Consider the following 15671-nt stretch of genomic DNA (forward strand, 5'->3'; position numbering starts at 1 on the left):
ATAGACAAACACTTAGGCTATTTCTACAATTCAATGTCTAACCAAATTGTCTAACAAATTGCTGCCACCATGATTTGATTAGAAAATAAGATTGCCTTCATATTTAAATAAGCTCCATTTTGCACCTGACAGTTTCCCCAGGTAATTGATACAAATACAAACAACACAGTCTGAGAGATTTGTGTGTGTGTGTGTGTTGGTGCCCGTCTGTTTTTTTAACCCCTATGCTCTCCGGTTACCTGCATGTACCAAGTTGTCTGGGCGGGTCTTTGTGGCTGAAGGTAAAACCTGCTAAAACAAAAAAATCCGACACACTCATCAGCTGCACTTATTGGCAAACGATAAGTGCTTTTTTATGTAGTTTTGTTCACACCGGACTACAAAAAGAGCTATTGTGAGAACTCCTTCACCTGAGAGTTTCTACTCTGCAGTGCATTCACATCAGAAGGTACTTTGGTTTTGCACACTTCTTCTGCACGTTTCTGTATTCTTGTGAAGAATGTAGATGTAATGTAGTGGGACATTTTTTTACTTGTTTTGCAGAACAATTCCTCAGTGTCCCTTGAGAGGTCTTCCATCATCCTTGGTTGGATCATGGCGATGGGCTTCTCCCCGGAGCAGGTGGCATGTGTTTGTGAGGTTCTTCTCCAGAGTGGAAGCATGGATCGCTTGTCCTCTTTCTTATGCTCTTTACCTTCTGTTTCCACTTCGTCCCACGTGTGCGTGTCCGTGGCCCAGAGTCAGGAGAGCGTGCTGAAGGCGAGGGCTGCGGTGGCCTTCCACCACTGCCGTTTCTCTGAGCTGTACGCCCTGTTAGAGGGGAACGTGTTCTCGCCGCGCAGTCACCCTCTCCTCCAACAGCTCTGGCTCCGCGCTCACTACATGGAGGCTGAACTTCAGCGGGGACGGCCTCTGGGAGCCGTGGGGAAGTACCGCATTCGTCGCAAGTTTCCTCTTCCACGTACCATCTGGGATGGAGAGGAGACCAGCTACTGCTTCAAGGTTTTCAAGTCTGTTGGTGTAGTAACACACTGTTTTAACCCTCTGGTGCTAAAGGTTTTTATATATATATATATATATATATATAATTTTTTATTTCATCGGAATGCTACGAAACTTGGTAAAGGTTTTGGCACTGACATGATTCGAAAAGGTTAAATGGTCCTGAAAAAATAGCCACACTTGTATTCTTCTTGGTCAGAAATGACGGCATTGGAAATGATTGGAAAATAATTTAATCTAGTGGAAACGTTTGGTACTGCGGCCCAAACAAAATCTTACTGAAAGCGAATTTTTTGAGATATCAACCTAAAATTTGGAACATGGCTTGTTTAGATTTATGGCTTTGATTTTTTTCAGTTTTAGATTAAAGCGTGTTTTGGAAAATATATATTTCTTATAAAAATTCAACTGAAAATTTTATTTTTGAGCATTTTTTATAACAATAAATAACATTTTATAACTTTGTTCAAGCTCACTTTTTCTATTTTTCACTTAAGCGATAATCTGCCAAGTGTCTTCTTTAAAAAAGTCTCCAAAGCATTCAAGATTTATGCCAGTTTAAGTTGGACATTTCATTTTCAGGACAATGCTTAAAAAGTTAATAAATGGATTAACTACTGCAGATATAATTTAGTACCACAGAATCCCCTAAAAATACAAAATATTGAATGAAAAACGTTATCAAATTGGAATATAGTAGGCTACAATCATTTCATTGGGAAAAAAACATTTGGTAGGCTAATTTTTGACCGACACGCGAACAGCATCAGAAGGTTAAACACAATAGGTGCACGTTTTTTGCTTTAGTCTCGAAATAATCTTGCTAATGTTTGGGAGAGATTTGAAGAGGTTTTATTGCACCCTCTGCTCGCAGGAGAAGTCTCGTAGTGTGTTGAGAGAGTGGTACTGCAGAAAGCCTTACCCCTCGCCGAGAGAGAAGCGAGACCTGGCGGCAGTCACTGGACTCACCGCTACACAAGTCAGCAACTGGTTCAAGAACCGGCGACAGCGGGACAGAGCTGCGACCAGCCGACAAGAGTAAGAGAAACTCCCTCACTTTAAACACACGAGGAGCCGGACAACATAGTGGATCCCTGCTGACATACTCTTACTTTTTCCTATGAGCACTATGAAAAGTTTGGCTTTAGACCAGTGGTTCTCAACTAGGGGACCTCAAGATGGACTTAAAGGGATAGTTCATCCAAAAATGTAAATTCTGTCATCATTTATTCAACTTCAAGTTGTTCCAAACCTGCATGAGTTTCTTTCTTCTGCTGAACACAAATGAAGATATTTTGAAGAATATGAGTAAAAAAATACTATAAAAGTCAATGGGGTCCCGTCACTTGTTTAGTTACCGACATATTTCAAAATATCTTTTGTGTTCAGCAGAAGAAGAAAAATTCATACAGGTTTGGAACAACTTGAGAGTGAGTAAATGGTGACAGAATTTTTATTTTTGGGTGAACTTAAAATAAGACAAAACAAGCATTACATTAAGCTAAAACAACTGAAAACCAATGTATTTCTTATTTTAATTCAACCCTTCGACAACAATTTCAGGGTTTCCACTGGATATATGAATTAGCCTAATTTAACATACATTTTAAAAGTATGATTTCTAGGTCTGGAAAAGTATACAATCTTATAACTCTAGTGGCATTTTTATACTTTTTATATATTTTTTTTCTTTTTAAAAACCTTTCTCGAAAACTGGAAATTGACTTTTCCAGTTTTCGAGAAAGATTTTTAAAAAGAAAAATCTATAAAAAAGTATAGAAATGCCACTAGAGTTATAAGATTGTATACTTTTCCAGACCTAGAAATCATACTTTTAAAATTAGGCTAATTCATGTTTCCTTTGATTCATGGGGTCTTTGAGTTCAAATGTTTGAGAACCTCTGCTTTAAATAGATAAAGAGCATAGAAAGAAAAGCAGTTGTGTTCTATTGTTTCTTCTCCAACATCGGCTCCATGCTGCCCTCTGCTGGAAGGGTAACAAACAGAAAAGTTCAGCACAGATCTCTAACTCCAATAATGCATTTACATATTCATATTTAGTCCCAGTTTGACATATTTCCGATTGTGTATCCTGTGCTCCAGCAGAAGATCATCAGGAGTGTTCCTGAGCTCTGATGAGGATCTCTCTCCTCCAGGAAGCCCCAGCTCACTCTTCTCCTGCTCCCAGCAGCTCTCTGCCCCCCCGCCTCCTCTCAGACACCTGGGACCAGCACACTACTGAACCAGTGCAGTGGACTACAGGGCAAAAGGCAAAGTTCTGTCATTTAAAGGTGCTGTAAGTGTGTTTGCACATACACAAATTGTCTGAAATGGTGTCTTTATAAACCAGAGCTGTCTCTGTTAGCCTGAGACTCTGTAAACTGCAGTCAGGGGAATGTGCGGTCAAGTGAGTTTGGATGACAGTCTGGCAGAAATCACTTACAGCACCTTTAACAAAACAGAGCATCGACTGTCAGAATATGCCATTTTTTTATTTGACTATTTTTGTAACTTTTGAAAACTTGGTAACACTTTATTTTACAGTGTCCTTGTCACACGTTACATGTATTTACTGTAGTAATAACTATAAATGATGTAAAATTGCATGCAACTAAACCAAACCCTAACCCTATAGTAAGAACATGTAGATTATTATTATTACTCAGTATAATTAAACCGTAACAGGGACACATTAAAATAGTGTAACTGAAAACCTTTGTAAAGTTTTTTGAACACATTGAGAATAAGAAAAGTAACCTTTGTGTTCCAGTGTGTACTGTAGTTCAGGAAAACAAGTACATTTCACTTGTGAAACACTTTTTCCATAATATTTTTTTACATTGCTACGCAAACTAAAACATCATCCTCTGAAATGAAAATTCACCTTATATATTTTTTCAAAATGGATGTTATTGATCTTATTGTGAAAGATTCATCCGTGCATGTTTTATTTTAAAGAAAAAAAAACATTTTGGTCTCATAATTTTTTATCAAAATGTTTACTCCGTCTTCCAGTGAAACAACAGACCTCTTATATCTCCTCCAATTCATTTTTCCTCATAAACCCGTTCCTTTCTTACAATTGACTGCAAGCTCACATTCACATCTGCCAACTTTCAATTAAAAACCAATAGATTGAACCAAACCTAAGTTTTTTTCTTTTTCTGTAATCCGTTTCACTCGGATATACAGTACGTTACACTACAGAAAAAAAGATCTGTCGCTACTTCTGTTTCATTGCATATCAATACAGCAGCAGACTTAGTTTAATTAGCTGTAACTCAGCACAGGGTTAATCTCAGTGTAACAACAACATTTAAGAGACTCCGTTCCAGTGTTTCCTGAAGTTTATTACAAATCTCCATCAGACTCTTCGTTTGGTCTTTTGGTTGATAATGGTAACAGTTCAATGATTAAAGAATGTAAAAAAAATGATCTCTCTATCAGGCCTCATGAAATTCTCCTCACAGGTTCTTCAAACAAGTGTCTCTCAATGTCTTGTGTTCTGACATTCTTGTAAAGTGCGCCGACACTGGCTTTCCCAAACACAGCTTGAATATAGTTCATCAGCTCTTACTGTGCAAATAATGATAGAATTATGAACTTAAAAATCAGTTTTTCACAGTTTTTTACCACAAAGGTAATGCCTAACCGTCTCTTTAAGGATGGCAAGCTGCCGTAACATCAGTGTTTGTCCTATTATGACATATGGCTCTTTTCAGCAGAAAAATATAGGAATATCATCAGCATGTACCATCAAACTCCAAATAAACACATCATTATGCTGCACGTGTGTCTCTTTGGTCATTCTGATATTATTATTATCATTATTAGCTCCTTCATCACAGATTCGACTGCTGAACACGTGGTCATGTGAGTAAAGTCTGCTGTACGTTGGTCGTTACAGCACGTTTACAGGCTCAGGTACTCCGCCACGAAGATGGCCAGGATTCTAGTGAGGTTTTCCACCGTGGGCCTGTGCATCCTCTCCTCCACATCATCCAGTGTGTGCCAGAAAACAGGAAACGGTGTGGGGATCAAGTGCAGCACGGGCACACCTGGTGCAGGGGAACACACAGGACAGAGTTTACTCATTTGATCCATTAACTGTGATTATGTGCATCACTTATTATATATGCACTACCGTTCAAACTTTTGGGGTCAGAACGATTTTTAAATGTTTTTGAAAGAAGTCTCACAACAAAAGCTGCATTTATGTGATCAAAACATATTCGAATAAAAAAATATTACAATTTAAAATAACTTTTCTATTTAAATATATTTTAAAATGTAATTTATTCCTGTGATCAAAGCTGAATTGTCAGCATCATTACTCCAGTCTTCAGTGTCACATGATCCTTCAGAAATCATTCTAATATGATTTGATGCTCAAGAAACATTGCTTATTATTATCAATGTTGAAAACAGCTGTACTGCCTAATATTTTTGTTAAAACCATTATTACTATTTGAGACTATTTGATGAATAGAAAGAACAGAATTTATTTGAAAATCTTTTGCATTATTATAAATGCCTTTACTGTCACGCTTGATCAATTTAAAGGGGTCATGATTTTTTATTTTAGTTTAATATGTTCCTTGAGGTTCACTTGTAATGTTAATTTGCACAAAAAAACAAAACAAATATATATATGCAGAAAAATGATTATTTTCAACCTCCATTCTGTCCTTCTGTCTGAAATGATCAGTTTTTAAGGCACGGCTCATTTATTGGACTCTGTTTGCTTTTGACGCGACGCTCAAATCCAGTGTAGGAATGTCAGCCGTCAAGCGACTGAACGCCAGTGGGCGGGGCCTATGGTGTGATGATGTATAACGATTCATAAATTTTTTGCTCTGGAGGCGGTCATATGCAAATATGTTTGCCCATGTGATGTCACAGATCCCGCAATATCAAACGAGACGTTTTTGGAGCTTGATTAAATAATTGCTTGGTTTATAATGAGGAGGATGTGTTAAGCTCTGAAACAAAGTACAAAGACCTCTTATATGTCAAAAGATCAAGGCAACATTGATTTCTCATGTCATGACCACTTTAATGCATCCTCGCTGAAATAAAAATATGAATTTCTTAAATAGAAAAACATTAGTGTATATTGTTTCCATACCTCGGTTTAAGAATGGAATGTGGTCGTCCTGCACTGGGCCAAGATAAAAATCCTTCCTGAAGTAACTCTGTTCTGATGGATGAGATGTCAACAAGCCCTGTTTGTGGAGCCTCTTCTCTGAAAGGGAACAGAGAGGATTGCTGACTGTAGAAGTCATGTGTCTGTAGGTAGAAACTCAGTCTGGGTTGTTTTTATACCTGCAGCGATGAGTCGGTCAAACCATCTCGCTGTGTTATCAAAGTGATTGACAATCAGTGGTTCTGGGCCACCAAGCAGATCCAGCAGGACTAACAGATCCTGGAAGAAAAATTTAGTTTTAACATAAAAAAAACACATATGCACAGGGCATTAATAATATAAAAAAAAAAAAAAAATCAATTTACCTTTTTTTTTTTTTTTTTTACATTTCCCTCCTTGGGTGTAGGGTTTAACTAGTTAACAATTAGTTAAACTAAAATTAAAATACAACATCTACTGTAAAGTAAAAAAATAATACAATTAAATAATATTGTTAAATATTCGATTTTTCATTTGTACACTTTGTTTTGTGCTTTTTGCGGAGGAGCCAACTGAATCCTGTTGAAACTTAATTTAACATTATATATTATTATTCTTAAATAATAGGTTATTTACTTTCAGTAAAAAAACATTTCTATACTGTCGCGCAGAGTGATTTTAAGTGTTTGTGTAGAAGCATCTGGAATTATGTTCTAATTTGTTGTATATGTATGAAAAAAATTATAGCTGATGTATCCAATGTATTGAAGGATGTTTTAAAGTCATGAGCAGGGCTGCGTTTCCCGATAACGTTGTCTCTTAGTGCGCTATGAAGACTCTTAAGGTATAACTTAACTGAAGGTATACCATTTCTCGGCGTGTTCCCCGAACCATACCTTAGGAAGTTGCTTAAGATATCCCTTCTTACGTGCGACGTTACCCGGTGCTGTCCGTGGCGATCGTGCTGAATTGGTTGATATCGATGGCTCGAGAATCAATTATTCTCTCGTGCAGGGGCTGTTTCACTGCGTTATGTGAGAAAGCGGTGTTCTTTATAAAAGAAGCACTTTAGAAATAGTTGAAATTGCATTTATTAGGACTCATGGGATATTATAAAAAATAACCCAAACTATAATAGCCTATAATAGCCTAGCCTACATATTTTAAAATTGTATCATATATTGCTGCCATAATAACCATTTCAATTATTTAAGTGCTTTCTTCTCTTTCCCATTTTTGTTCGCTGAGGTGGAGCTGCGATGAAATATTGTTCTTGTAAATACTTTCCAGCATTTCAGTAATAAAAGTGTACATCTTACGTACGGTGCTCGGCAGTGATCAAAAAGGATTTAAACAGTGTATTTTGAATCTCTTCTTGTAAACTCAGAGATGTGGATTCAGACGGCAATTAAATTAATGTACGACCTGTTTGCCAAAAAACAGTAGGTACTAATTTGGCCAGGGATTTTTACGCGGGTTTGGTGAGAAAAAAAACTCATATTATGGATTCGGACAGCACTAAAATCACCGACTTGCTGTACGAGCCCATGAGAAACAATATTAGTGTCCGAATAGGACTTAACTGACAGTAGCCTATGCTTTCACTGGCATTTAAAAGCACTCTTTAATTAAAATAAATGTATTAAATTGTATTATAATAATATAATTAAAATTCTAACAACAATCAGTGTAATGACAATTTTATTCTTTGCATGAAAACACTTGAATTAGCCTAAATAAACACTGTCTGTGTGTAAACTTCAGAGTTATATTGGTATAGACCTGCAACAGTGATAAGGTGAAGCTAAGAGTGGTCCAGACCAACCTTCCGAACGCATGACTTACAGAAGGTATACTTAACTAAGAACATTTCGGAAAACACGTATTATCGATAAGGTACAGCTTAAGGTGTAACTTAAGAACGACATAGCGTTAAGAAGGTTTCGGGAAACCCAGCCCAGGGGTCTCATTTATAAAACTGTGCGTAGGAACCTTACTAAAAGTGTACGTGCGCCCGAAAGCCAAAAATGGCGTACGCAAAAAAATATTCAGACTTATAAAACCGTTCGTACGCCAGAACCTGCGCAGAATTCACTTTATAAATCCCAGTCAGCGGAAGATTGTGCGCACATGCGTCTCCTCCACGAAATAACCATATATGGAGCTTGCAACGCCTCGTTTTACTATGCAGATGCTCATCTGCATATCATTTGCATATAATTATTCATCCACGTGATAACGTTTAACGGTACAAGACACATTACATTAATAAAAATCAAGTAGTTGCCTATCCTTGCCTTGTTTTTGAATACATAAATCAAATAGTGTAAAATACATTTAAGAGAAAGTTTTTTTCTCAATCTTTTCCACTGGCCGAATTGTATTTTTAATTGATTTCTATTTTTAATGGAAACGGATAGACCTTGGGCATTATTTGCACTAAACTATTTTCTCAGACAATCTTGTATTATCTTGATAAGCAATTATCTCTGTGGTTAAAACATTAAAACACAGCACGCCACAGCAAAAGTGTTCAAAAGCATCGCATCCACAACAAATATTTCTATTGATTGAATATAAAAAATGTTGTAACTTCTCAGTATGATTTCATGTTTAAGTGTTTAAATATTTGAATGGCATATTTAATCTAAATGTTTATATCAGAAGTACATAGTTTAAATAATTATTTTATTTATTTAAACTGCGTCAGTTTCACTAAACGGCCCAACGCGCTCGCTGGCGCGGACATTTAAGAAGGGATGGATATTTGCTTCAAGTGACAGGCTTGGTGAGTGAAATTATATTTGTATTATCTTTCTGTAGATGTTTAATTTTCTTTAGATTTTCTGTCTAAAAGTGACCAAAAAGACGCTAATCTCCAGCTCACCATCGGTGTCGCCAAACTGCTCCATCTCCAAAACGTTCGTACGCATGGGTCAGAGTTTGCGTGCAGGTGCGCAAATTTTCCCGTCAAGTTTGTTTTTATAAATCACAACTTATGCGTCGAAAGGGGCGTACGCCTCTTTCAGGGCCTGTTTTGTGCGTACGCAACGGTTATAAATGAGGCCCCAGGTCTTTAAATATAAAAAGGGTATTAAAAAGTATTAAATTGGACAATACTCTGAACTAAAAACCTCTCAATCGTTAACATTCTTTACCATTAATCATACAGCAATATATATATATATATATATATATATATATATAAAAAGCCTCACCACTGCCTGGAGTAGAGTGGTTTTGGCGGCTCCAGAAGGGTGAGGGGAATGAGACATCAGTTCAGCCAGATGACGAGAACCATAGAGAGAGTCTGTGTCTGTCCATTCCTCAAAGGCCTCCTCTCCATCAAAAAACACCAACTGCAATGTCAGCGCAGACCTCTGAAGAGAAGAAGAGACAGAGACACACAAACAGCTTCTCATTCTCTGTCGGACACACACTTCGGGCTAGATTCAGCACAATCTGCTCTGTGATGCAGATCTTTCCTGTTCAAAATGCCCTCAAAATGCCAGATGTTTCTTAAGCCCTATTCAGACGGGGCTAGTTTTCCCGGAGGACGTGTTTCACAGGCTTATTTTGTGATTTCAATCCTGTCCAAATGGCCCATGTCCGTGTTTTTTCCGCACACAACCTCATACTACAACGGCCCTGGGAGAAATCTAATCCCGTCCGAATGTGAATGTCTGTGATATTATCCTAACGCTTCTCCTTGTGTTTCTTGAGCCCTGAGCAACCGTTTGCGCACCAATCTTCTGCATTCTTTCATTTCATATTGATATGGCTAGAATCCGACGAAAAAATGCAATTATAAAATAAATAAATAGAGCCAAATCGTAGAAACTGCCAATTTTCATATTAGTGTCAGGTAAGATACTTAAGTGGGATTATTATAAACGGCCACTAACATTAATGCATGGGAAGTTTATTTAAATAGTTTTTATTATAAATGAAAATGAAATCAATAAATAATTAATTCAAAGGCAAATATGTGACCCTGGACCACAAAACCAGTCACATGTCGCACGGGTATATTTGTGGCAATAGCAAAAAATACATTGTATGGGTCAAAATTATCGATTTTTCTTTTATGCCAAAAATCATTAGGATATTAAGTAAAGATCATTTCCTACCGTAAATATATAAAACATTTATTTCTGTGAGTGAATGCAGCACAATCGTGAACATAAATGGAAAACTTTAAAGGAGATTTTCTCAATGTTTCGATTTTTTTGCTCCCCCAGATTCCAAGTGTTCAAACAGTTGCATCTCAGACAAATATTGTCCTAACAAACCATACATCAATGGAAAGCTTATTTATTCAACTTTCAGATGATGTATAAATCTCAATTTCAAATAATTGACCCTTGTGACTAGTTTTGTGGTCCAGGGTCACATACAGTACCAGTCAAAAGTTTGGAAACAGTACTATTTTTAATGTTTTTGAAAGAAGTCTCTTATGCTCATCAAGCCTGCAGTTTAAAAAAAACAAACAAAAAAAACAAAACAGTAATATTATGAATTATTATTACAATTTAAAATAATGGTTCTCTTTTTTAATATACTTTAAAATGTAATTTATTTTTGTGATGCAAAGCTGAATTTTCATCAGCAATTACTCCAGTCTTTGGTGTCTTATGATCCTTCAGAAATCATTCTAATATGATGATTTATGATCAATGTTGGAAACAGTTGTGCTGCTTAATATTTTTTTTATAACCTTGAGATAGTTTTTTCAGGATTATTTGATGAATAAAAAGTTAAAAAGAACTGTATTTATTTAGAATAGAAATCTTTTGTAACAATATACACTACCGTTCAAAAGTTTGGGAACAATAACTATTTTTTTTTAAAGAAATTAGTACTTTAATTCAACAAGGATGCGTTAAATTGATAAAAGGTGATGGTAACGATTTATATTGTTAGAAATGTTTTTATTTTGAATAAATGCTGTTTTTATGAATAAATGCTGTTAACGTTTTACTCATCAATGAATCCTGAAAAAAGTATTCCAAAAAAATATATTAAACAGCACAACTGTTTCCATCATTGATAATAACTGAGCATCAAATCATCATATTAGAATGATTTCTGAAGGATCATAAGACACCAAAGACTGGAGTACTTTCTGATGAAAATTCAGCTTTGCATCACAAAAATAAATTACATTTTAAAATATATTAAAAAAGAGAACCATTATTTTAAATTGTAATAATATTTCATAATATTACTGTTTTTTTTGTTTTTTGTTTTTTTTTAACTGCAGGCTTGATGAGCATAAGAGACTTCTTTCAAAAACATTAAAAATAGTAATGTTTCCAAACTTTTGACTGGTACTGTATGTCCTACAAATATGCACGCAAGCCCAGCACATGACCTTCTGTAACACCCACATCTAGTAGAAAACAAGCCTCTGTAATAAACACAGAGATGTTAGTCCCATCAGAATCGGTACATTAATTCACAGACATCGGGTGATAAGAACTGTAGCTCAAACGTCGTTTAGAAAGTGAGTCCCGTCCGAATAGGGCTTTAGAAGATATCTAGAAGAACTCTTCCTCATGATTGCGATCTACCTGCTGTTGAGGGCTTTAAGCTGTGTGTCCAGAGACGCAGCCAGCTCCAAGATCATGGCACAGGGAATGGCTGAATCACTGGCTCCCACAAACACCCGCCTGGGGTTTTTAGGGTCAGTGGGAAAGATCTTGGAGTCGTGGTGGCACGCTAGGATCAGCCTGCGAGGAGCCGAGGGGTCCAGCACTGCTAGCACATTGGTGAAGGTCACGTCACCCTTCGGGGTGGATGAAACGAAGGAGTTCTCCTCCAGCGTCCATCCAGCCGACAGTGAACCCAGCTGGGACAAGATATGCTGGACAAGAGGCGAGAGAACTTTAGTAAACTGCACTGCATGCTTATCAGAATAAGATACTTTAAGAAGAGCAATGATGTAAGAAATACAACCAACAGGAAACAATGTACAGTGGATCAAAACCTTTCATCAAAGTTATACATGGATTTTGAACCATGCGTTCTTGTCTCAGGACAACTTTGATTAACTTTTTTGATCCACTTCAAATGTTGACTACTGTATATTGTCAATTGTGGCCCAGAAATGTGTGTTGCCCCAGCTGTGGCGTTACCTGTCGTATGGTCTGACTTCCCGCAGTCCCAGGCACTCGCTGAATCAGGAGGGGCCGCAGGTGAGTCTCCCAGAGCCGATGCCCGTCCACCTGTGCTGCAAACTTCTTTATTTGTGCCACTGAGTGTTTGCTTGGCTTATGGGAAAGCTGCAGAGAGAATAAGGTAGAGGAAGACATATGACATATCACCTTCCAGTAGAATTTACATCCAATCCTGGTTATACAAATCTGAACCAGTTAATTCATAGAAACTTTAAGGCAGGTGTGTGTGTTGAAGCAGGTTAAAAACTAAAGTAGGCTGGGCTGTGATTTGAATAATGACAAAATAAGCACCATAAAAGCAGTTCATACAACTTGTGTGTCATACGATAACTCGTCTCGTACGCATGCAATATCTGATGGAATATGATGCACAATTAGCTTATTTCATGGTATTTGTTGTCACTTTTGGAGCATGGTAGTGTCAGTACTCAGTCACTTTACCTGATATGGAAAATAGCAGTGTGAACACTAACTGAATCAGTGGCAATCAAAAGTTTGGAAACTTTACTATTTTTAATGTTTTTGGGAAAAAAAAAAAAAAAGTCTATTATGCTCATCAAGTCTGCATTTATTTGATCAAAAATACAGGAAAAAAAACAAGAATATTCTGAAATATTACAATTTAAATGAATGTTTTTCTAGTAGTTTAATATACTTTATTTCTGTGATCAAAGCTGAATTTTCTGCATCATTACTCCAGTCTTCAGTGTCACATGATCCTTCAGAAATCTGTCTGATATTATGATTTATTATCAGTGTTGGAAACAGTTGTGCTGCTTAATAACAATTTTGTAACAATATACTACCGTTTAAATGTTTTGGGTCAGTACTTTTTCCTTTCTTTTTTGAAAGAAATTAATACTTTTATTCAGCAAGGATGTGTTAATTTGATGAAAAGTGATAGTTAAGATTCATATTGTTAGAAAAGATTTCTATTTAGAATAAATACTGTTTTTTTGTTGTTTTTTTACTTTTTATTCATCAATGATATATAAAATATATATATATATATATATTAAGCAGCACAAATGTTTCGAACATTGATAATAAATCATCATATTATACTGATTTCTGAAGGATCATGTGACACTGAAGACTGGAGTAATGATGCTAAAAATTCAGCTTTGCATCACAGAAATAAATTATATTTTAAAGTAAATTTTTATTTACTTTTAAATTGTAATAATATTTCACAATATTATACATTTTTCTGTATTTTTGATTAAATAAATGCAGGCTTGATAAGCATAAGAAACTTATTTCAAAAACATTAAACAGTAATGTTTCCAAACTTTTGACCGGTACTATTTTAGTTTTCCTTAATATTGTGAATTAGCTTTTATTTTTTTAGAAACATTTATTACTTGTATTTCAGATACTGTGTCTATCATCTCAGAATAGCATTTATCAGAAATACGAAATAAAAGATAACATAAGAATAACAACAAAACATATCAATGAACATAGGGAGTGTAGTTTACGTTTTTTTATTTAATATTTATTTTGTGTTATTTAAGTTTTACTTCTATTATCTTTTCATAGTTTTAGTTAACCATGAGAGTGCAATTACATAACTCAGGAGCAAACAATGACAGGGTCATCTTCGGGTCTACATCCCTTGGCTCAAAAGTATGACTGTGTGTTAGATAAATGTTAAAATGTATTGCCTTCAGCTCGATGTGAACTCACCCTGTCCCTGATGAAGTCTGCAGTGTGGTGGTGTGTTGCGCTGCTGGTACTGGACTCCGCAGAGAAATACAGCACCAGAATCACGGCCAGCGAGAGCGCGCCGCAGAGACACAGCAGCAGCACCCGCACACGCACACGCACGCGCGCCGCTCTCAGCGGATCGCATCCGGCCAGCGCGAGCCCGTTACTGGCGTGCAAAGCTTTGGATCTTCGACTGGTTCTTGACATCTTGACGTGGCTTTGAGTGCTGACTCCCAGTTAAAGGTGCTGGGACAGACGTGTCCCTCCAGCTGCGGCACTGGCCACTTGCCAAACGACACGTCAGCACTTTAAACGGCCAACTTTGTCCGTTAAACGCTATTGTCACCGTGCAGCGCGCGCTGATGCTGTATAAAACACTAATCTATATGACATTTTAGAGCGTAACAAAACGGGTAATGCTTGAGGTGTGTCAGGTCTTTTTGATTTGCCTCGTAAACAAGAACCAGAGATGACCTTTACTCTGCTAAAATTACTTATCCGTTTAAAACGTCACATGACATAAAGCGATTTTACCTTGTAAATGAAATTAGATATTGTCAGGAACTTCCTTAATAGCTCCGCACCCCCAAAGAGCACAAATACGTAAAGTACATCCTTTCGTCTGGAGTCAGTATAAGTTGTGTCTATTAATAATGCAGTCACTGACTGAAGTCTCTCTGTGAACACTTGACTTCAGTCACTCTGCTCTAGAAAGTCAGTCACCGCCTACATCCATCATTTAGGAGCTGAAGTCGCTAACGTTAGATGTTTGAGATCTTATGCATGGCGGACTAACTAACAATATACAGCTTTTCCTTTTCTGCTTCTGATGGGTGTAACGTTACAGTGTCCTGCTGCTGCTTCTGTTAACTGCACTTCCGCCATGGTGATGTTATCTGGCTGAGGTATCGCGTCATCTTAAAGGTACAGGCCACAAACAACACCCACAACCACCCGCTTTACCACATTTTACGAGCTGGTCCTCACTGCAGAACACGAAATCCAGGGGGAGGAGTTGGATCCAGATCCAACTCCTCCCACCTTACATATACCTAAACCTACCAATCTCCACCCCTTAGATGTGGATCCAACTCCGCCCCCTGGATCTCGTGTTCTGCAGTGAGGTGCTACTGCATTTGAGCTTTTCTTAAAGGTACAGGCCACAAACACCACCCACTTTACCACATTTGACAGTACTCCGTTTTCCCATGGTGCAGCAGGACGTTTGCATACTTTATCACAGCTGAAGTGAAATAAATGCAATGTTTGTAAAATACACAGACGTTTCAGTTTGATACTTTATGTACTGCTGTTTGTACAAGAAAAGATACATAAGCAACATAAGCCTATACTATTTAAATACCAATGTAGTGGGGTATATGTTTTTTATCAGTTTTATTTGGATAAATATGACACAATAGGCTATAACATCGCGACTACATGAAAGGAGCTTTTACTGTTATAAAAAAGTGATTTGTGAGCATTAGTGGTATAAACTCGAAACACACGTGATCGTGGCCATTAGGTGAATCCGGCCAATCGTGGAACAGCTGTGTCGTCATCAGAGCTCGTGCTGCTCCTCTGATTAAATTTCTTTTAATTTAAGTAATGCCCTTTTTCATATTTCTAACTAGGAACGATTAGGCCAAGTTTCT

General features: G+C 37.0%; 2 protein-coding genes across 2 annotated transcripts; one reads left to right on the forward strand and one right to left on the reverse strand.

Annotated features, from left to right (window-relative positions):
* The first annotated feature begins 277 nt into the window (after positions 1-277).
* Positions 278-4412, forward strand: six9 (SIX homeobox 9). The gene is made up of 4 exons (XM_084123765.1): positions 278-448; positions 544-1002; positions 1877-2040; positions 3109-4412. Exons 2-4 carry the CDS (start codon positions 595-597, stop codon positions 3242-3244), a joined length of 708 nt encoding a protein of 235 aa, XP_083979891.1. The 5' UTR covers positions 278-448; positions 544-594; the 3' UTR covers positions 3245-4412.
* qpctla (glutaminyl-peptide cyclotransferase-like a) lies at positions 4332-14890 on the reverse strand. Its single transcript, XM_084123764.1, is given in 8 exon segments — positions 4332-5060; positions 6131-6247; positions 6328-6427; positions 9346-9507; positions 11701-11705; positions 11708-11993; positions 12265-12411; positions 13996-14890. Coding segments are annotated over 8 exon segments (1191 nt in total). The 5' UTR covers positions 14224-14890; the 3' UTR covers positions 4332-4914.
* Positions 14891-15671: the final 781 nt, after the last annotated feature.

The sequence above is a fragment of the Abramis brama genome (genome assembly GCF_963993115.1).
Source record: "Abramis brama genome assembly, chromosome: 9".
Lineage (NCBI taxonomy): Eukaryota > Metazoa > Chordata > Actinopteri > Cypriniformes > Leuciscidae > Abramis > Abramis brama.